The 23219-nt window shown below is 40.3% G+C and overlaps 1 protein-coding gene across 4 annotated transcripts in view; it reads left to right on the plus strand.

The window, feature by feature from the left end:
- The window catches only part of LOC124711854 (anoctamin-1-like), a 138858-nt gene that overhangs the window by 73603 nt on the left and 42036 nt on the right, over window positions 1-23219 (plus strand). For all 4 annotated transcript variants that reach the window (XR_007005535.1, XM_047242081.1, XM_047242082.1 and 1 more), the window contains 5 exons: window positions 17492-17724; window positions 17842-18021; window positions 18248-18451; window positions 22234-22331; window positions 22579-22724. Coding sequence is in view for 3 of the 4 variants with exons in the window: in XM_047242081.1 (XP_047098037.1) it covers window positions 17492-17724; window positions 17842-18021; window positions 18248-18451; window positions 22234-22331; window positions 22579-22724 (861 nt within the window). In the remaining variant the exon portion in view is untranslated. The remainder of the gene's footprint in view (window positions 1-17491; window positions 17725-17841; window positions 18022-18247; window positions 18452-22233; window positions 22332-22578; window positions 22725-23219) is intronic.

Here is a 23219-nt window from a genome sequence, read left to right on the forward strand (position 1 = left end):
TATTCTTTGGTTGTTTGTGTAGAATAGACAGCAGTTTAACCAAACATACCTTACAAATACTTACAGCAAAAGTACTCAACCAGTTGGAGCCTAGAGGTCAGTGAAGATGTACCAAGTAACAGCATAAAAGTAGTGGGAACAATACGAGGAGGAGTAGAAACATTGAAAGAGAAGTGGAAACAATGTGAGAGAGGTAAGAACAATGCGAGAGAAGTTTTAGGGAAAAAGTTTTTGCAGATGAAAGGATTTCAGAATAGAAAGGAAGAGGAAACATGTACAAAGTAGACTGAGGAGAGGAAAGGAAAACAAGAAAAAGTATGAAAAATACCAGAGTGAAAAGGAAAAAAAGAACTTAACATAAGTAGGACAAAGAATAAAAATGAACTGCATTGAATGTTTTGTGTAATGCTGAATTTGTAGGGATATGAAATGGAATAAGTACGTAGGATCAGTTGTAGGCAAAGCCAGTGGCAGATTTCAGTTCACTCCCAGGACACTTGGAAATTGCTGTCGGTGTACAAAGAAGATTATTTACATATCATTTGTGCGCCATATCTTAGAACATTGCTCGAGTGTATGGAACACATACTGAACAGGACTAATAGGGGAGACTGAAGATATACAAAGAAGGGTAGTACAAATTTTCATATGTTTATTTGACTAATTGGAGAGTATCATGGAAATGTAGAAAACTTGCATTGGCAGACTCTTGAAGATAGATGAAATTATCCATTGAAAGCCCACTTACAAAATTTAAAAAATTGTTATTCAGCCCCCTACATATCACTCACATAGAGAACTTGAAGATGAGATTAGACTGATTACAATTTACACAGAGACATTTAAGCAGTCATTCTTTACTTAGTCCATATGTAACTGGAGCAAGAAGGTGCCCTGACATGTGTACCATGCTAAGTACTCTCTGCCATGCACTTCACAATTGTTTACAGATTATGGCTTTAGAGGTAGAATTGTTTAACTACATTTTTCTGCACTGTCTTTTCTGTACTTTCATTAATTCGCTAACTGCTCATTGCAGATTGAAAACAATCTGAAGATAACTAACATTTCATGCAGAAATCAACATTTTTTTAATCAACAACATTCTTTGCAAATTGTTCAGAACTATAAGCAATAAACAAAATACTTTTAAAGCATTTACAGTTAGTCCTCTTGATTGTCAAAGAAAGGGAAAATCTTCATATAGTGTTCCAAATATACATGTATATTTTTGTGCCGCATACAATGTAAGAGCAACTATGTAAGGTGCTAAGTCTTGTGCTGATTGAAGTGCGATGGGTACACAGACCAGGTAAACAATTTAATACAGTTTTAGTGAAAAATAGATAAACCAAAATACTACTCCTTTGGAAAAAAGTTAACCATTACAAGTGTGATAGTTCGTGAACCATTACAAGTGTGATAGTTCGTGATTAGCAGTAGATTTATAAAAATCCAACTTAGGCTAAAGGCTAAAATAATGAAACATTCAAAATCAGTGTTCACTTGAAGTAGCATAAAATAACGTACTGAAGGTTGATGGCAGATAACAAGTTTTGGCCATCCAGTAATGGTGAAAGCAGAGACGGTGACGACTCCATCAGTCAACATTGGCTAGTGCAGCATGGCGTTGTTTGTAGTAACGGTTCAAATCGAGGCTCTGATTGAACTGTGGGCACAGTAAGCACCTGGCCCAAAGCTTGGAGCAACTTTGCCCCACCCTAAATACTCAACCCATATAGTATACTGGAAGACCTACTTGAAGTCATATGCCCCATGAAGATAAATAGGTCCGGAGGGCATGAGACCTCTGGCGGTGCTTGCACATCAGATGTCAGCATAGGCAGGATGCGTAGTTGAGTTCTGCCATCTACTGTTAGAAGTCTTTCGAGATTAGGCCATTTAGTAGACCACTGCTGTGAGAAGAGTTTCTGGTCTGCAGGAACCCATACATAGCATCCCCACTGCCCTCAAAGGACGAAAGACTATTGCAGTTCTTGACAGCTGAGAAACCTGCTGATTCTTCGCTGGTCACCTGTGGAACTGGTGACCCTGACATGCTCAGTTTGATGTCCATCAAAGTTGGTATCTGTACCGGGGAAGAGGTGACTTTGGCAACGGCTGGATGGTGTGGACCCTGTGGCTGCAACAGTTGGGCTGTATCGTCCAAAGTTCCGGGTGGGAGGACATCTGATCCAGGAACAAAGATCATGATAATCCATTGCTAGGAGCCATCGCTGTTTTTCTTGGCCTTACCTGCAACAAATGGAGCCACATGTAGTCATACTTCCACCGTGGCCTGTCCCAATAAATATGTTACTACTGCCGGGACACATTGGTGACTATTTTTGGAGAAAACCAGTGCCCAGGCATCATCTTTGACAGAATAATGGTGGCGTTGAGACTGTAGAGAGGGAGATGGATTTCTCATAGCGTGGAGGATGGGGAATTTGAACCCGTGGTGCTGTCCCCGTGGAGTTTTTCAGCAGGGCTGATGCCATCTTGAGGGGTGGAGCAATAAGACATCAAAAACACAGGAATGGTTGCTAATTTTTTCCTTGAACGTGTGAATAAAGCTTTCCCCTTATCTATTGGTTGTGAGATGAAAATGCTCTGTATGTATTGGGGACATGCCATTGGAAGAACAAAAAGAGGTAAATTCAGAAGTTGTGAACTGAGGCCTGTTGTCTGTAACTATGGTTTTCAGAAGTCCTTTTTTAGATAAGATCCAGGCCAGTGCCTTTGTCTTGAGGACTCTGAAGACATCCGAGAAACATACGGGAATCTGGCTCCTGCATCAACCATGATCAACCAAGAATATCCCAGTGAGGGGCCTGCAAAGTCTAAATGGAGTCACGACCAGGACGCTGAGGCATCCAACCACAGGAAGTATTTGCTAGAGGGTGCTGTCTGTTTGCTTATACCAGTTTCACATGGTGCCACCATGTTGGCAATAGCTGCATCAATCTCTCGCAAATACGTACATTGACGGCCCAGCTTCTTGGAGAGAGCAACTCCCTTATGGCCCTGATGTAGAAGGGGCAGGGTGCATTGCTGCAAGGCAGATGGGATCATTACATGGGTGCAACGATTTTCTTCTTGCAACAAAAAGAATCCATTGATGGGGGTGAATTTGTGGTACCTGTGCCAGAATGCCTGGACTTACAGATGAGTCCAATGTTTCAGATCCATCGACATCCCTAGGCGCACGAGATGGAGTAGTTTCTAAATAATCACATTGCTACAGCTTCTTCTACTCCTTTGTCCATGTTGTGACAGCCCTTTGATTCTGAATCAAGTTGCTTACCATGTCCCACTGGTAACCTCGAGAGAATGTCAGCATTGGCATGTTGAGTGATACCTGAAGTCATATGAGTAGCTAGGGGGAAAAAAAAGAAAGCAAACAATGCCCAGCTGTGGAGGCAATGTGTGGCTTATGTTGGAATACAGGAGTCTGTCTTGAATAATGGTAAAACAGGTTTGTGGCCAGTCAGTAACTTGAAACATTGACTGTACACATAATTGTGGAATTTCTTGACTATGATTGCATTGCATCTGTGTCAGAGTCTTGTATATGAACACACAGATGTTCCACACCCTCTACTTCATAAGATAACACCACACCCGAGCCGTTATCACAAGCATCAGCTGTTACAATTAAAGGTCTCGGTGGGTTGTAGACCATAGTACATGTTGGATGCATCAGGACTTGCTTGAGATCTTAGAAGGGTTTTTTATAGGTACGAGTTCAATCCCACTTCATGTTTTTGCATCATAACTGATGGAGCAATTCTGTCTGCTATGGCTGTGGCGTGTACTTTCAATTATTATTGAGTTGGCTGAATTGCTTGAACATACACTGAGGAGACAAAAGTCATGAGATAGCAACATTCACATATACAGAAGGTGGTAGTATCGCATACACAAGATATAAAAGGGCAGTACATTGGTGGAGCAGTAATTTTTATTCAGGTGATTCATGTGAAAAGGTGTCCGGCGTGATTATGGCCACACAACAGGGGTTCAAAGACTTCGAACGTGGAATGGTGGAGCCAGATGCATGGGACATTCCATTTTGGAAATCATTAGTGAATTCAGTGTTCCGAGGTCCGCAGTGTCAAGAGTGTCCAGAGAACACCACATTTCGGGCATTACCTCTCAACTCAGACAACACAGTGCCTGATGGCGTTCACGTAAGGATCGAGAGCAGCAGCACTTCTGTAGTGTTGTCAGTGCCAACAGACAAGCAACACTGTGTGAAATAACTGCGGGAATCAATGTGAGACATTTGGTGAAGGTATTCATCAGGACAGTGTGACGAAATCTGGCATTTATGGGCTATGGCAGCAGGCAACTGATGTGAGTGCCTTTGCTAACAGCACACATTCACCTGCAGTGCCTGTCCTAGGCTTGTGACCATATCAGTTGGGTACTAGACACCTGATAAACTGTGGTTTAGTCAGATGAGTCCCGATTTCAGTTGGTAGGGTTCAAGTGTGTTGCAGACTCCATGTAGCCATTGACTCAAATTGTCAATAAGGCGCTGTGCAAGCTGGTGTTGGCTTCATAATGGTGTGGCCTGTGTTTACATGGAATGGACTGAGTCCTCTGGTCCAGTGGAACCAATCATTGACTGTAAATGGTTATGTCTGGCTACTTGGAGACTATTTGCAGCCATTCATGGACTTCATGTTTCCAAACAACGATGGAATTTTTATGGATTACAGTGCACCATGTCACCAGGCCACAGTTGTTCATGATTTAGTTTGAAGAACATCCTGCACGATTTGGGCAAATGATTTGGCCACCCAGATTGTCCAACATGGGACATAACTGAGAGGTCAGTTCATGCACAAAATCATGTACCGACAACACTTTCACAATTATGGATGGCTATACAGGTAGACTGGCTCAGTATTTCTGCAGAGGGCTGCCAGTGACATGTGGAGTCCATGCCATATGGAGTTGCTGCACCACCAAGCAATAGGAGGTCCGACACAATATTAGGAAGATCCCATGACTGTTTTACCTCAGTGTATTGTGATGCAGGTTGTATTCCTGAATCACTGAGAACACAACCAAGTTATTCCACCTGAGGGACAAAAAATGGCATTTGTTCATTTTACATTTGAGATTGAGTTGTTGTACAACAGTAAAAAAGAGCATCATTGGTAGCCACCAACTGCATAGCATGTTTACCAGTGATGAGAATACTGTCCACACAGTTTGCTGTACCGGGTACATCCTGCATCGCCCCTTCCAAGTATCATTGAAAAATAGCTAAGACACTGACAATGCCAAAAATAAGCCTGTTATGGCAGTATAGTTCAGAGTGTTAATAGCTAGAATGTTCCATGATGCCTCGTCTAGAGCTGAAGGTAATCATCCAGAAAATGAGTCTCAGCAAAAATCTTGCCTTCTAAGAATAATACCATAATGTCATCTACTTTTGGAATCAAGTAGGCATCAATGACAGACTATGCATCGATAGTTAACTTTGAAGTAACAACAGATCCAAAGTGACTCATTCAGGTCCACAGTACCGATGAGGGTAGCCCACTAACTGTTGGTGACTGTGGTGAGAATGCTTTCCTCTTGGAGTCACTAGAGATCCAGTTGTAGCTTATCTCTGAACATTATTAGAACATTCTGGGCCTTGAAGAAGCAGAATGTAGCTGTTGAAAGGAATGTGATATGAGCCTCAAAACCAATTATGCTGGTGTTGGGATGAGAAGAAACTGGCTCATACATGGAGCAGAGTTCCCTTGAATGGGAGCTAGCTCCTGATGGCTGAATGCTGTAGATGGAGTCGCGCACTCCCTAGTTCAAAGCATTAAAAAGCTCCAAACCAAGACTGTAGGTGGCTCATTCAGTGTTTACCACAAAGGTGCATGCCATGAAGACAGTTGAGTGATACTGAATGTGAGTCATGAATTGTCCTTTCTTGTTGTGTAGGTGAGCCCAAATGTTGATAAGGGTCCAAAATTTGCAATATTTATGGAGGAACTCGTATCAACTTGGAACTCCTCTGGAATGGAGTTAACTTCCACTGTGAGCATTAAGACTATCAATTATGCAGATGTAACCTTCATTCATCGTGAGGAAAGATTGTGGCAAACTTCCAACGAGTGTCCTGTCTTGCTGCAGAAATAACATTTAGCTCAACAATAATAACATTGCTGCAATGTTTAGGTGATAAAACATTTGCTGGATGAGGATAACTGCTGTGGGCAAAACACACTGGTTGAGGGTTGGCAGCCACAGGGAAATCGGAATGTAGTGCAGGCTGTGGCTGGGATTGGGACCATGTAAGTGGGGCAGTCTACAAACATTGGCGAAAGGTTGTGTAATGTTGCTGATGAGTGTGGGTATTGCTTGAAAGCCCTAATGATGGGGAGGCAAGTCTCTGGCATGAGATCCTTGAGGTTCAGGTATGTCAGTACAAAGCACTTCATCTGGTGAATGTACAAGAACCATGTGTTTGACAAGGCAAGTTGTAAAGGACTGTTTACGTTGAGACTTAACACACCAGAACGACAGTCAAGGGATAAACCCTCCAATTTTGATGTCCACTTTGTGTAAGATTGTCTGCTAAACTTGTGATAGCTAAAAGACTTATGGAAGGCCACCACAAAGTGCACGTATGAGCCAAAATATTGTAGTTAAAAACTCTCAAAGTGATTGTAGAGCAGGGCTTGGGGCTACACTTCAGGCTTGAGTTGCTGTAGTAAATTGTAAATTTCCAGACCTGCATAGGCCAGGAAGAACCATGTGCTGCTGGGTGTCCCTGTGACACCTGTGCCAATAAGCATCGTTCCAGTTTGGCCACATAGTTTGCTCAGGATTTGATCTTCTGGCCATACACCTATAACAGCAACAATACCCCTCTGAATCTTTTTGCCGGGGAGTCAGTGCACGGCAGCCAGTTGAACAGCTCTGGGTTGGATATGGTGATGACCTGTTGCATGTTCTGGAGTAGGAGCAACACCTGGACACACATACACACACACACACACACACTGTCACCTGGGTTATAAAACATGTTTGAAAGTTTTGGTTCGTAGAAAAATTCCTCATCACCATTTGCTAAGTCTTGCACCAGTTGATGCGCAATGAGAACGTCGCTTAGTAAACAGTGTACAATAGTTTTATTAAAAAGTGCTCAAACCAAAATACTATTCCTCCTTTAGAAAAAAGTTAACCACTACAAGTTTGGATAGTTCATGACTAGCACTGGAGTTATAAAAGTCTAACTTAGGCTGAAGGCCAAAATGATGAAACAATCAAAGCCATGTTCACTTGGAAGTAGGACAAAATAATGTAGTGAAGGTCAGTGCCTAGGATGAAGTTCTCAGACATCTCCAATGCATAGGGCAAGTCCGGGCAGTAGTGAAGGCAGGCTGTGGCACTTCCGTCGGTCAGGGTCGCGCGCGCGCGCGCACACACACACACACACACACACACACACACACACACACACACACACACCTGTGCCCCTACCTTGTGTCGGCTGGACACTCAATCTTGGTCCAGCCTGCGCAATGTAGAGGCAAAGGTGGCGTGTGTGTGTGTGTGTGTGTGTGTGTGTGTGTGTGTGTGTGTGTGTGTACTCCAGCTCAATAAATTTTCTTTATCTTTAGTGTGTGCCTATCAATGACTCCAATGCCTCTGCTGTTACCGTATTTACTCGAATCTAAGCAGCACCTGAAATTTGAGACTCGAAATTCAAGGGGAGAGAAAAGTTTTAGGCCACATCTCCAAATCAAAACAAAGTTGGTCCATTGTAATATGAGATACAATTTAGGTCGAATGAATGACGATACAGCTATAGTACTTTGGTTCGAGTCGTAAGCTTAGCAGTTAAGCTTTACCAAATAGCCATTGCTATGCGTCAGGCGCTCCGTCCATATTTATATGGGTTCCCTGCCTTTTTCACTTGCTTCATCTGGTTTGAATTGATTGCTTATTTTTCTTTGATCTGATAAGTGTTGTTGTCTTTGTTATAGGGGTTTATGTCACTCTAAGCTGAAAATGCATTACTGTACTGTGTCGTGCATTGTTTGTCGCATTCTGATAATGAGTGTTTAAGGGCTGTCACTGCTCGCGGCATGGCTCGCTTTTGTGCGCGCTACCACCGCTTACAATTTATATATCAAACCAAAAAAACAAAAAGATGAATCATCTCTTTAGCGAAACAGTGGCAAGATACTGCTATTTGTTGTTACTTACACTTCTGCTTTCTTTGATAATGATCAACAAGAACCAAATAATAGACTGCGTATGATGTTCTGAACGAGAGTTTAGCGAAAAGTTTGCTCCGTTTGAAAATCTTTGCAGACGCCCCTTTAGTACATTACATTCTGCACAGAAATTAGTCATCTTAGATTTAAAAATCTAGTCAATTGCCATGCTTCATTTCTGACTGTATCACTATTAGGCATAAGAATAATACGAATATAAACATGACATGATGTGTATATTCTTCTGCGTTTGCTGTTGTCTCACTCTAGTTTCGTAGTTTATTAGGCAGACAGGATTTAAATGAGATAGCAACAAACATGAAAGAATACGTGGCAAAATGTTTATATTTGTATTATTCTTATGGTGAAGAGAATAATGCATGTGATTCACAATTCATAAAAGCTCCTATTAGGAACCATCTCTTGTCACAGGTAGGAAAGAATTCACAACGTAGAGTTTGCCATATTGACAAACATCCCAAACAGTCTTGCCAGTCGTATTTTCATAGTACATTGAAATTCTGCTACATTCGAAGATGAACAATACGGAATTTGTGTTTACTTCGTTGGACAGTGTATGAAAACGCAGTGGCGGCACCTACCAACATTTCTCAGAACTTCCGCTTACTTTGCACTCGATTCTAAGCCACAGGTGGTCTTTTGGATTACAAAAACCGGAAAAAAAGTGCGACTTAGACTCGAGTAAATACGGTAGGTGAATGGTCTCCTTTACTCTTAGCACTTACAATAAAAAAACAACTTTTGACAGCTTCAAACAAGCACAAATGATGTCCAGGTGGTGGTGGTGGTGGTGGTGGTGGTGGTGGTGGTGGTGGTGGTGGTGATGATAAACTGATACACACAAAACCTTGACAGTAATATGCTCATACTCTCTTTCTCATACTGTCCCACATGACAGCTGGATTATGAAGTACAAAGACAACATCAAACTTCCTTTATGTTTGGAATAGTGTCTGTATTTAGGCCTGTGTGCATATTTACATTTACACTATTTGCCTGAAAATTACAAGTGCTCAAAATTACAAATCACAAGAAATAAGTTTTGACAGCCATAAGTGGTAATTACTATGTTTAACAATGACTTACCAAACTACTATTCTGTAAATGTATTTCACAGATGGAAAAAAATTACTCTTTCAGTTGCAGTACAAATATTTTGGGATCTTTAAAGGTTATGTCTTTGTGATACAGAATTTGAAATGCGCGTATCAGTGATTCAGAATTTTTTAAGTCTAGACACTCACCTAGAAGGATAGAGGATGTTTTCCCACAACGCAATGTGGGAGTGCTATAAACTGAAAAAGTAACATTTTCCTTTTGATTTTTCCAGACTTGGGTGTGGTGTAAGATTTCTTGCATAGAACATCAATCTATAGTCGTGCGTTGAAAAACTTCTAGACTTTTGACTCTTAAGTCTGATAGATGAAACATTTCAGTTGCTTCCTCATGTATCTTATTATTTCAGTGCCTGTCTTAAAGTTAAATCAACAATTTGTACATCAGATAATCTACACTGATGTTTTCTAATAATGGTTTCAACCAATGGCCGCTTCAGATTTCCACAACTATAGTTCAATTCTTTTATCTTGGCGGCTCGCACATGCCCGCCCAGACGCGGGAGATTGCTGCGTTGCCAGTTGCACACGACGCACGCGCCAATAGAAGCAGCGCCATAGTATAGCATAGTTCGCAAACTTACGTTTAGGGGGGAGCGCGCAGTTCATGAAGTAAAGCCACCACGGCCGCATTAACCCTTTCGCTGCTACAAAGACGTGCTCCCTGCCTTCCGCGCCATGCGCGATTTTGTCACTGCACTGCTCGCCTGTGCAGACACATCGTGTTCCGACTGCTTTGACACTCTTATCAATCGATTCCACAAAAACTATTTGGCCCAAAAATTAGATTTTTACACATCTTCTTGAGTGATACCTTCCCCCCATAAATGACTTAATTTTGTTTCGATGTTCAACGCAGTTATTATGCAGCATTAACTGTAGTAAACCACTGCACGAAATTTTGAAGAGTTTGCAGAGGTAGAAGTCCATAGAGTATACTTTCCGTATGGTCGATTTTAGTTGCCACAATGTTGAGAATGAAATGTGGACAAGATACCTAAATTTCATATAAAATTTACTGTATAACAATAGCTCATTTAAGTACCACATAGGTGTCGTATGTAATATTGAGAAATATTCCGCCTTTTGTGACTGTAATAAAAGTTTTATTTACACTGAGCACGTTTGGCTTTATTTTAAAGCACTTCAATCAATCAAAAGGAAGTAGACAAAATACATTAAACAAAACTGTGGACTTACAAAAACATTAGGACTTGAATATACCGTCTATCAGTGAAGTGCTCTGAGCTATGTCAAATATAATTTTTGTGTGTGGCACACACAAACATCATTTATTTGCTAAAACACTGATTTGCCAACACAAACGTTGAATATTGTGTTACCGCAGCACAAAACTACGAAAGGTGACTTGGCAATGGAGGAGACAAAATACTGTCCACTTAAGATGCTTCAAAAGAGAGAAACGCGTCTGGTCTAAATAAGCCCCTTATTACTGTTGCAGAAGAGGAATATATTTCAGTACCATTGGTAAAACTGCGACTGTGGAACAAAAACAAGAAAGAAAACATGAGTACCATTGTGTATGTGCCATACCTTTCCTTGATTGAAGTGCTTTAAAATAAAGCCAAACGCGTCCAGTGTAAATAATACTTTTATTACAGTCGCGAAAGACGGAATATTTCTCAATATTACATACGACACCTATGTCGTACTTAAATTAAATGAGATATTGTTATACAGTAAATTTTATATGAAATTTAGGTATCTTGTCCACATTTCATTCTCAACATTGTGGCAACTAAAATCGACCATACGGAAAGTATACGCTATGGACTTCTACCTCTGCAAACTCTTCAAAATTTCGTGCAATGGTTTACTACATTTAATGCTGCATAATAACTGCGTTGAACATCGAAACAAAATTAAGTCATCTATGGGGGGAAGGTATCAGTCAAGAAGACGTGTAAAAATCAAATTTTTGGGCCAAATAGTTTTTGTGAAATCAAATGATAAGTGTGTCAAAGCAGTGGGAACACTATGTGTCTGCACAGGCGAACAGTGCAGTGATGACAAAATCACGCACAGCGCGGAATGCGGCGAGCACGTGTCTGCAGCAGCGAAAGGGTTAATGAAGAGACAAAGCACTAGAAATTTAAAAAAATTGCATTCAAACGAATATAATTCGTGAAGTTAGGCACTTCGATATTGTTTTTAAATAATGAAAATATTAAGCAGTGTACAAGGTTTGAACTCATAACCGTTCGCATAGCAGCCCAACACCTTAACCGTTACGCTAACGCACCACGTGTGACTACATAGCGCCATGAGGATTATAACACGTCACGCAAAATACTGACAAACACTGTTGGTATGACTATGAATTACTCACACTTCGTCGAAGTACAATAGGAAATAAACAATTATCGCTGTTCTTTATTGAGAAAAAGCGATTCGTGAGAGTGATACAAACACCTTTCCTTGCTATCGCCTGAATTAGGAGTCTTATTGCTTGTTTGGTTTAATTAATTAATAGAATATGAAGCAATTGGTATAAAAAATGCTTTTTCCAAACTTTCTATAAAAGAATGTCTGCTATCAAGACATTGCTTTTGTTCTATTACTTTATTTATGATTGAACGTTTCTAAAACTGAAGACACTCGTCCATGCTCTGCACTGCAGTCGAGATGTGGCAATGTCGTTCTCTGTTCATTGGCTGACTGTGTTTTGTGACGTCAGATGCGCAGAACGAACCTAAACTCGGCCGCCAAGATAAATGACGCGCACTTTAGTAGCAAAGCATTCACAGTGCTCTCCATTACCTGCTGTACGAGACTGAAAGTAAAGAATATATTTGGAGCTGAAATATTTGTTGGGATGAGGAGTTTCAGATACCCACAAAAAATTAAAAGCAAGGAGGTTCTAAATAAATTAATGTGCACTTACTTCTTTAACATACCCTTGAAGCTATACACTTTTCAGTGAGCATTACGCTGAAAGGCAGTCAAACTGCCTTGTTTGTGTGCACCTAACTTACTGGAACTTCAACTAGTTGTCAACATTCAGAGCCATAGACCCCTTTGTTACATGCACCAAGCTAATAAATAATGGTTTCAATTGTACTTATTGTTAACTGTTAGTGATGAAGAAAGTTCCAGTTTGTCATAGAACATTGAATGAGTAAGTATTAAAAAAAATACTGTACACTATTGAAAAAATCATTCTCCCCCCCAGACCCAGTTGCAGATCAGTATATTAGATGACAGCCTATGTCATTCTCTTTCTGTCCTTCAGTGTGCATAGTAAATTTTGTCTACCTCGAGTTTGCCTATTTAAGGAGCAGTAATAGCGACTGGTTGAAATGCTGTAGTTACTCTCTCGTGTTGAGTATGATATGTTCTTGGTTTTCAAAATAGACTCTCAACCATTAATGGCTACTGTAATCCTTGTTGAGCTTGTAAAAGTTTGAACATGTTCTCTACTGTTTGTTTTGTATTATGGAGTGATTCATCTGCTAAAAACTTCCCAATAATTTTCTGTTGTTTATAACCAGCATCAGTATATTTTCGTTACTGATAGCATTTGAGAGATTCTGATACTTTTTTGCTTTTGTAGGTTCCTTTTCTAACTATTATTGGCTCGACATTTGCTGTAATCATAGCTACATTCAATCATTTTATCCTGTTATTGACTGGTTTTAAAAGTTTCATAACTGAAAGGATTAGTACCATGAGATACTCAGTAACCTCTTGGTGTTGGCGGAGAAACATGGACTCATAATTTAAAAGTGTCAATCTAGCAACATTCACATCTACTTATATACACTGAAAAGCATACTGAAGTGTATGGCAGAAGGTACTTCCCATTCTACCAGTTTTTAGAGCTTCTTCCTTTTACATTTGGTATGAAGTTCAGGAAGAATGATTGGTTAAATGCCTCTGTGCATGCTGTAATTAGTCTGTTCTTATCTCCACAATCCCTACTGGACCAATATCTGTGGGTTTGTAGTGTATTGCTGGATTCCCCATTTAAAACTGATTCTTGAAACTTCATTAAATGTGCTTTCATGGGATACTTTGTGTTTATATTCTTGCTAATTCAGCACTTCTGTGACACCATCCCATGGAAAAAAAAAAAAAAAAGCTAGTGACCATTTGTGCTACACTTCTTTCTGGAAGTTCAATATCCTCTATTAGTCATATCTGGTTTGGGTCCCACACATTTGGGCAGTATTTAGAGATTGATCATACAACTGTTTTGTAAGCAGTCTCCTTCGTAGACTGATTGCATTTTCGTAGCATCCCATCAGCAGATACTAGTTATCTGAAAACTAACCTTAATGATGACAATAAATTGTTTATGTGGGAACTCAATATATCTGTTAACATAGAAACTAACCTTATATCTACAGAAAGAACCACAATCCACTTCCAAAAAGTTATCCCAGCCTTATAATCCTACCTGCTGACAAAAGCTCCATCACTTTGGTTATGAACTACAGGAATTGCCTGGAAAAGGGACTCCACCATCTGTCAGATATGTCCACCTACAAACTGCCACAATGACCCCATTCAGAAATCCAACAGTAACTCCAGTACCCCCCTTGTGGTGTCACCACCAGACACCACACTTGCTAGGTGGTAGCCTTTAAATCGACCGCGGTCCGTTAGTATACGTCGGACCCGCGTGTCGCCACTATCAGTGATTGCAGACCGAGAGCTGCCACACGGCAGGTCTAGAGAGACTTCCTAGCACTCGCCCCAGTTGTACAACCGACTTTGCTAGCGATGGTTCACTGACAAAATACGCTCTCATTTGCCGAGACGATAGTTTAACATAGCCTTCAGCTACGTCATTTGCTACGACCTAGCAAGGCGCCATTACCAGTTACTATTGATGCTGTAAAACATGTACTGTCAAGAGCGATGTTCACCAATTATGGATTAAAGTTAAGTATTCCAACAGATACGTACTATTTTTGCTAGTCTCATATCCCTGACCTGTTCCAGACCTCACGCCAGCCTGCGTGAGCTTAAACGCGTGCCTTTCGGCTTCCTCCTAGTGGATTGGCTGTCTTGCCAGTCCACAACATCCCTCATATCTTTAAGTCGATCCCAGAACCCTCTGCTGAATCTCTCTCTCTCCTAATGCCCATACTCCTGTGTATTACATGCTTCCTAAAGTCCATAAATGTAACCACCCAATATTCCCCAATGTGGGCTGTTACTGTAAGTCCACAGGAAGAATCTCTGCTCTCATGTGCCAACATCTTCAGCCTATTGCCTGTAACCTACTCTGCTATATATAAGATGCGATCAAAAAATGTCTGTTTTACTGCAGTGTGTATGCAATATAGCACAACTTGTGTTGGTATATAAGCACTGACATATAGGGGATAAGTGTGGCATTCATGTTTTTCCGACTGGTATGCAATAAACCGGAACAGAAGAGAATCGAAGCATTTGAGATGTGGTGATATAGACGAATGTTGAAAATTAGGTGGACTGATAAGGTAAGGAATGAGGAGGTTCTATGCAGAGTCGGAGAGGAAAGGAATATGTGGAAAACACTGATAAGGAGAAGGGACAGGATGATCGGACATCTGCTAAGACATGAGGGAATGACTTCCATGGTACTAGAGGGAGCTGTGGAGGGCAAAAACTGTAGAGCAAATAGAGGACGTAGGTTGCAAGTGCTACTCTGAGATGAAGAGGTTAGCACTGGAAAGGAATTCGTGGCGGGCTGCATCAAACCAGTCAGTAGACTTATGACAAAAAAAATGCAATAAATGTGGAAAAGTGAACTTCGGCAATGTTATTACCCAAGTGCATCCAAACAGGACCAGCATGCTATTATTCTTTTCATGACTGCCAAAGGACAAACACTGGTTGCAGCCATCAGAAAATGAAGAATGTGTGTGTGGCAGCATCTCTGTCAGAAACTGCGATTGTGGAATGGTGCGCAAAGTTCCCTGCTGGTTACGATTCAACATAGGATACTGGTCGATTTGGGAGGCCAGCGTCATCCAACTCACAAGGGAGACAGTAGTCCTGATCACTCCCCATGTGATTATCATACCTTTGGTCTCTTAATAAAATGCCTTGAAGTGTTGGTGGTTGCTGTTGGTGGTTGCTGTTGGATGAAAATTTGCAGTGGGTAGTTATGGTCTTCTTCATGCAGCAGACACATTGTTTCACAGAATGAGTTTCTTTAACCTGGTGTGTCAGTGGGATGGTTGCCTCAATGATCATGGTGATTTTGTGTGATTGGCATACCAGTTGTGGACTGTACAACCTTTGGAAAAAAAACTTTTCAATTGCCCTTTATACAGGCTGGAACAGATGAAAGTGTCCCGATGAGTAGATACCATTTGTGGCAGCTTTTCTGAATTTTGCATGTGGGAACTCTCTCTACAACATATCCTTCGTATTTGTAACCTTCCTGGCCTCAACCTTCACTGATCACTGTCCTCCACCCTCTAACTTAACTACCGGTAATCATGTCCGGCCACCTATCCCCTTCCTGGCTCCCACTCTAGCGCTACACGCCTTCTATTCCACCAACGCTCCTGCTAGTCTTTTCCCCTTCTATACCTCTCCCCCCCCCCCTCCCACCCCCAGCCACACCCCCTCTCCTGTTTTCAGCACAGCCTTCTGACACGGCACCTAGCAGCCCCATCCTGTCCACACCATGATCCTGCATACTCCCACAGGTAGCCCAGCATCTTCCCCTACCCTGCTATCCCTCCACTTACTGACAACATGCCTCTCCCGTACCCTACCACCCATTCCAGCTGATTGCTGCTCACGTCAGACACAGTAACTGTCGGGCTCCAGTACTCGGAGACAGTGGTTGTGTGGTGTGTGTGTGTGTGTGTGTGTGTGTGTGTGTGTGTGTGTGTGTGTGTGTTTTGTATTTTGTATTTTGGAAGAAGGGCTCTGCCTGTAAACTTAATATTTTAGCAGTCTTTTTCATAGTGCCTGGCTGTGACTCAGCTCCTCCTCCATATGGTGAGTAGCAGCATAGTAGTTTCATATTGCTGAAACACCATTATTATTCAGTCAAAAAGACCAAAGCCAATATCCTTCCCTGATCCCGGTCTAATATGAGATTATGCTCAGTTTCAACTCCTTAGAAAGGATGTTGAAACTTAATTTTTGTGCTTACATGTTTGCCATCTGACGAGCAAAAGCATTTGGTCTAATTAAAATGTAAGGTAATTACTTTGTCGTTTACTTGATGTTACTTGGTTATTCTGTGTTTACAGATTTAACTTCACAAGTTTAGAAACAGCATCTGATAAGAAAATCTGAATAAGTAAAATGATTATTCAGTTGCTCTACATTAAAAATCGTGGCTCATATTTATTACCAAACAGCACAGTATTTTGTAATATATAAGATCAAAAGAGAAAGTTGTAAAAGAAACAGTAGAAATGTGTTGTTAGAAATGTTTCTAGGGGCATACATTGTGCCCTTCCATTTTTCTGCCTCAAGTACAAGTCATTTGGTGACCGTGTACCTCGTGTTGTATTCTTTCTGATAGTGATACACTGAGGTATGTAATTCCACTGCAGTCATGAACATTTGCCATGTTAGTATACTTCCTTCAGCAGACGCAGCTGCTGGGAAAACTGATACAAACCCATAAAAATAAATATGTGCTGCAGTCTGAGCTTGGGACACCTGTGGTCCAAGCAGTTAGGATGACTGTATTTATTTTGTGTCTGAGTATCAGCCATGCTACAAGTTGTAGCTCCCATAGCAAGTTTAGTGTACTTTAATCTTCATATCAGAAAATTTCCTTTTTACTGTGGACATTTAGAGGTTGGCGATATTTGAAAAAATGTGTTTCATGAATGAATAAATAAGTCTGCACAGAGTAAGCCAGACCAGAATAACTACAAAGAAATGTTTACGTATATGTTAACAAGGGTATTGTTTATCTGTAGAAACAATCAGTCAATTGTGGTAGGTATAAACCTTGCATTCTTAACAATACCTTCTTCCTCATTCTTTTTTCCAATTGTTCAAGCTCCTTTTCTGGACATAGATTAGAGGCTATGTAATTTATATGTACTATTACACTCTGTAAGTACTACTTCCATTTCATGATATTTCATCCCCACTGAAACTGGTGTGGTTAACCTCTTCCAGCTGCAACATTCTTAGGTCTATGGAAGCGCTACTCTGCTGAAATCACACATCGCTGGGACCTCACTGCATTCGATATCCGAGAGGAACATCCCAGGCCGCAGTATTTGGCCAGGCTTGCACACGTAAAGCGCAAGCATATCAACATTGTTACCAACACCATGGAACCATGTGTGCCCTTTTGGAAAGTCCGCCTGCCAGCTACAATTCTCAGTTTTTCTGTCGTCATGCTTTTGGTATGATAACTAACAGTGAAGTGAGCTTAGAGCTACCTGTGATAATACTAGTTAAAAGTTTCGGAGAGAAATTGCAGTTTGCTATATTTGGAGCCACTATTACCTTTTTTCCCATAGGTAGCACTAGCAGTTGCTGCTGTTCTGGGTGTTGTGTTGTATCGGATGTCTCTTATGGCTGCACTATCAGTTTGTAATGAAAAACTGGATGCAAGCTGTGCATTCAAAAGTTATGCCATGATTTTTACAACTGCAACAGCTGCTTCCATTAATCTTTGTTGCATCATGGTCTTCAATTATGTGAGTCATAATACTGTATCTGTAAATGCATAATTTTAGTCTTGGATGGTTTCTTTCTTTTTAGCAGAATTAAGATTAGTTAAAATGGAACTCTTGTGATGAGAACAATGTCACGATTTGTATATTCCGTGTAGCTGCATTTAACTCTTTCATTTTACTATTATTAAGCTAATTTCCAGCACCAGTAGTTGTGATATTCCACATTCAGTTAATTTTGTGATTCCAGGTTTACCAGTGGCTTGCAGAACTTTTAACAGAGTTGGAACTTCTACGTACACAGACCGAATTTGATGATAGTCTCACACTTAAAATCTATCTTCTTCAGTTTGTAAATTATTATGCTTCTATATTCTACATAGCATTTTTCAAAGGCAAATTTGTGGGATATCCAAAAGAGTACAATCGTCTCTTCTCATACAGGCAGGAAGAGGTAAGTAAAATAAATGCTAAACATTGTAGCACAAATGTGGACGAGATCTTCGGGACCATGTTGTGTGCATGTGTATAGGAAGGTGATGGTGGACTTATTTGTCATTTCATTTACCGAGATCTTCATATACATCTGTACTCTCCAAACAACTGTGAAGTAAATGTCAGAGGATATCTCCCATTATATCACTTATTAGGGTTTCTTCGCATTCCATTTGCGTATGGAGTTTGATAAGTTTAGTCCTGGCAACATTCCCCAATGTGATGTTGTTAGAAGACAGTTAGTTTCCCCATAAGTAGGTAGTAGGTGGCAAGCAGCGTAAAGTTCATCGTGTGAAGACCATCATCTTGAGTACATCTTCACCTAGTTCATAGACTGTGCTTTAATATCTAGGACATAGATTCACTACAGTGTTGTAATCATAGTGTTTAGTGCTATTGCTGTGAATGCCATCAATCCCAATGGTCAACTCACCACGAAAGGTGGAACGCTGGAGTATTTAAAGAGAGCTAGTGTGAGGCTATGACATAAGGCTCAGTTCGTAATGATCCCATGTGTCCTCCTTATTCTGCTGTATTCACTTAAAAGGCTGTTAACTACAGTGTAAGTTCCTCACTACATGCTCTTGTGTAAAAGTTAAGAGTTCCTTGCAACATGTCTGATGGGCTAATGAATATGCTTGCCTCACTTCCTCTGGTTTTCTGTCACAGTCTCATTTCTGCTGAATGTGTATCCTCATTTGGCTGATGAATCGTAATGTGTTGATGATCCAACCCACCTGTAACATACTGGCTCAGTTCGTTCTTCTGCCTCTGTCTCTGGCTTGACTTGAGTTTGCCTGTGGCAACATGAATGAGTTCTAATATTATTTTCTACTTTCTTTCCCCAAACTATTCAGTGCTGTAACATTTCTTAGCATGTCCAGTGGATTAGGCAGACCTGTGACAGGGGGACTGATGACCTTAGCTGTTTAGTCCCCCTTAAACAACTCAACAACCACCACCACCACCACCACCTGTGACATTCTGTGCTGCCCTTTTTTGTATATTTTTAGCCTCCCTGTTACTGATACTTGCTATGGGCCCCACACATTTCCACGGTAGTCTAGGATGTGGGTTTTTTTTTCCCCTGCAAGCAATTTCATTTGGAGACTGACAGAATTTTCCCAGTATTCTACCAATGAACCAATCTGCCAGCTGCTTTATCTACAACTGAAGGCATGATGTGATCATTTCATTTCATGTCTCTTCAAATTGTTGTACCCAGGCACTTTTATGAGTTGAGTCCTGTTGTGAGTTACTGTAGTCATAGCATGGTCTGGAAAAGTCAAGGATATATCAGGGAATTCTGAGATGTAATCACTTGTGGCACCATGTAAAAACTTGAAGTAGTACATTGAATTGTTGTAATGTTTGTCCCTCAGTGGCAGCTTGAGGAATCTTTGTTATTGTCCACATTATCTTAAGTTCCACTTATGTTTTCCATAACGTGTTCAAGAGTGCAGCTTTGTATGATTTGCATAAGGGAACTTGTCATTTGGTTGTGAATTTGTCATCGGCACAAATTTCATAAAAAATATAAATGTGGCTCTGTATTTGAACGTGGATGTTTCGTAAATGACATTGAGTATCCAGGTTTCAGTTTTTTTTTCTTTTCTCAATGCAAAGCAGTAATTTTCTGAATTTGTCGTCGTGCCATACTTCCAAGTTAACAATGACCGTATAAATTTCAAGAAGTTTCCAGTTTGAAACGACAAAACAGTAGAATTTGGAGGCAGGGCAAGAGACTATAACTTACAGAATTTTAAATAAAACTTTAAATTATTGTTTCTTTTTCATAGTTTTTGTCGTCTAGCTATTGATTCACCTAAAAACCTCTCCATACGTAGAAAATCTGTGTCATAATTTTTTCTTCTCTGTTGCTTTTATGTAACATTAACATGCAAAATATGTACTTATTTCTGTAATGAATAACACATAAGAGGAAATGTGTAATATCACAAAATTATTTGACATAAAACAGTAATTACAGCTAAAATCAACTTTTCAATTACATTGTAGACTACTGTATTATCTTAATATCCAGTTAAATGAACCAGAAGCATGAAAAATTCATTAATAATGTATGTTTCACATTAATTAATTGTTTGTTCTGAAAGTCTGTGCTATGCTAATGAAATAAAACAATTTTCCATCACATCTGTTTACTAAAATGTTCACCTTTCCTAAAATTGCCTTTTATTTTGAAGTGGAATAAGCAGTCACATATTTCTCCAAATTCTCTGCAGTCATAGTATAAGCCAATGGCTGTTGATGGTGTAAATATTAGGAGATGAAATATTCTTGATCAGATTCCCACTAGAGTCTTGTAAATAGCAACAAAAGTCGATTAGCATCAGTTTCTTGCCAAAACAGTGGCAAACATATTCACTACCCTCACTGACAGCTTCAAATCAGTACACTCCACCTTGTCAGGAAAGGCTCAGACACTTACTAGGTTTGGCAGCAGTTCTCTATGTAGCAACAGATGTAAATATGTAAATGTTGTGTGGCTAGGGCCTCCCGTCAGGTAGACCTTTCATTGGGTGCAAGTCTTTCGATTTGACGCCACTTTGGTGTTTTGCACGTCGATGGGGATGAAGTGAAGATGATTAGAACAACACAATACTCAGTCCCTGAGTGGAGAAAATCTCTGACCCAGCCGGGAATCGAACCCAGGCCCTTGGGACTGACATTCTGTCGCACTGACCACTCAGCTACCAGGTACGGACAAGCAACAGATGATTCAATGCTGTGAGAAACACTTACTTGGTGTTTTAAATTATTTTATTCCCTTCTGGATAGCTGTCATTCACATCTTTGGTGATATGTTGCAGTGCATAGACCAGACAGGTGAAGCAGATTAAATACATATAGAATATACACAGGATAGTTGACACCAGATGTAGACTGCAGCATCGGAATACATGAAAAGAAGTGGTTTTCTTCTTGAATTCCCTCAAGCTACAGCACTTTGAGACTGTCACTCATAAAATAAGCTGCTGTTGAATGATTTGTGCCTTTCAAGACTTGCAGAAAATCGTTAATGGCTTTGACAGTTCTCCTCTCTTGACTTTGCCATCAATGAGATTGCCAGTGAAACCTCCACAAACACGTGTTGTTTCATCAGTGGCATTCCATATGTGATGGTCACCTATATATTACTGTACATGGTCTGTCCTAGGATTTTTATTTGTCATTTACCTTTTCCTTAACCTTTGGTTGTGTTTGTTAATACGAAAAATGCCAAGTTGCATGATGGCTCGAAGTACATGTTGAACTGGATGAATGAGCTCAGTGTTCAGAGGAAGGCAATAGCATACCACCTCCAACAGGACCATGCCTAGTAAAGCACAGTCGTGTTCAAAATAATAATAATAACTGTTGTACTTTACACTTTTCAGAGCCTCTCGATAACAGAAATTTAAGTACAGTAGTTTTTCCTTGAAGTCGATTTGTTAGGAATCTGTTGTTCACCATACTTTCATAGAAACACACAATATTCAGGCACAGTTTCCTTCCCCATCCTTGAAACATTCTAAATTTGTGATCCGTCTCTAATGACCTCGACATCAATGGGACATTAAGCCCCACTCTTCCTTCCTTTTGTTAATGTTTAGATTCTTCACTGACATTAATATTATGCTAGTTGTTACAACAGTTTTAAATGGCTCTTAAATGTATTGTGGTTTCTGCTGTAAGTGTGACACGCCATTTAAATGTGTTCTTTTTATTTATTTACAGTGCAGTCCTGGAGGATGTCTAATGGAGTTATGCATTCAGCTTGGAATTATAATGATTGGCAAACAAGCTATGAACACACTACTTGAAATGTTATTTCCGTAAGTATAATAGTGGTTTAGAGTAATGCCAATATTTTTACACAAATCAAGATTAATGTCTTAAGAGTGCAGAGATTGTGGCACTTGTTAATTTTTTTCTTTATTTTCAAAGGAAAATTGTTGCTGAGAAATTGTTTCTGTGATTTTTCGCATTTAACCCCTTTTTGGCTATTTTTGACAGATTCTTGTGCAGGCAAAGAACTGTTGTTTGTAATTGATATGAATTTGAGTCTTCTCATTTGTACAGATTATTCTTCAAATGGCTGAATACACTGAAAGTGAAGACAGGATTTCGGAAGAAAGGACTGGAATCATGCCGGTCAAGGTGGATGAAAGACTTTAAACTGGTGGAATGGGGCCCACGTGGACTCTTTCCAGAATATCTTGAGATGGGCAAGTGTCTTTTTAGAGTGTGTCAGACCTTGTAAGGTAACATAACTAAATGGGCTTTTAACATTTGTGAAAAGTTAAACCTGTGTTTGAAACCAGGACTCAACTCTGACAGCTGTCTCTCATCGGCAATTCTGTTGTCCATTACATTACATTACATTACATTAGTCATAACATATTGAGCCTAATTCCTACACGCATTACAGAATGACGTAAGGTGCCATTTTGTGCTTGTTCTTCGACTAAAGCCGCCTAGTGTGACTGAGTGGTTCTAGCCACTTCAGTCTGGAACCACACGACTGCTTTGGTCGTAGGTTCGAATCCTGCCTCGGGCATGGATGTGTGTGATGTCCTTAAGTTTAAGTAGTTCTAAGTTCTAGGGGACTGATGACCTCAGATGTTGAGTCCCATAGTGCTCAGAGCCATTTGAATCTTTGACTAAAAATGTGTGCGTGCGTGCGTGCGTGCGTGCGTGCATGCATGCATGCATGCATGGGT

The sequence above is a fragment of the Schistocerca piceifrons genome, chromosome 8, assembly GCF_021461385.2.
Source record: "Schistocerca piceifrons isolate TAMUIC-IGC-003096 chromosome 8, iqSchPice1.1, whole genome shotgun sequence".
Taxonomy (NCBI): domain Eukaryota; kingdom Metazoa; phylum Arthropoda; class Insecta; order Orthoptera; family Acrididae; genus Schistocerca; species Schistocerca piceifrons.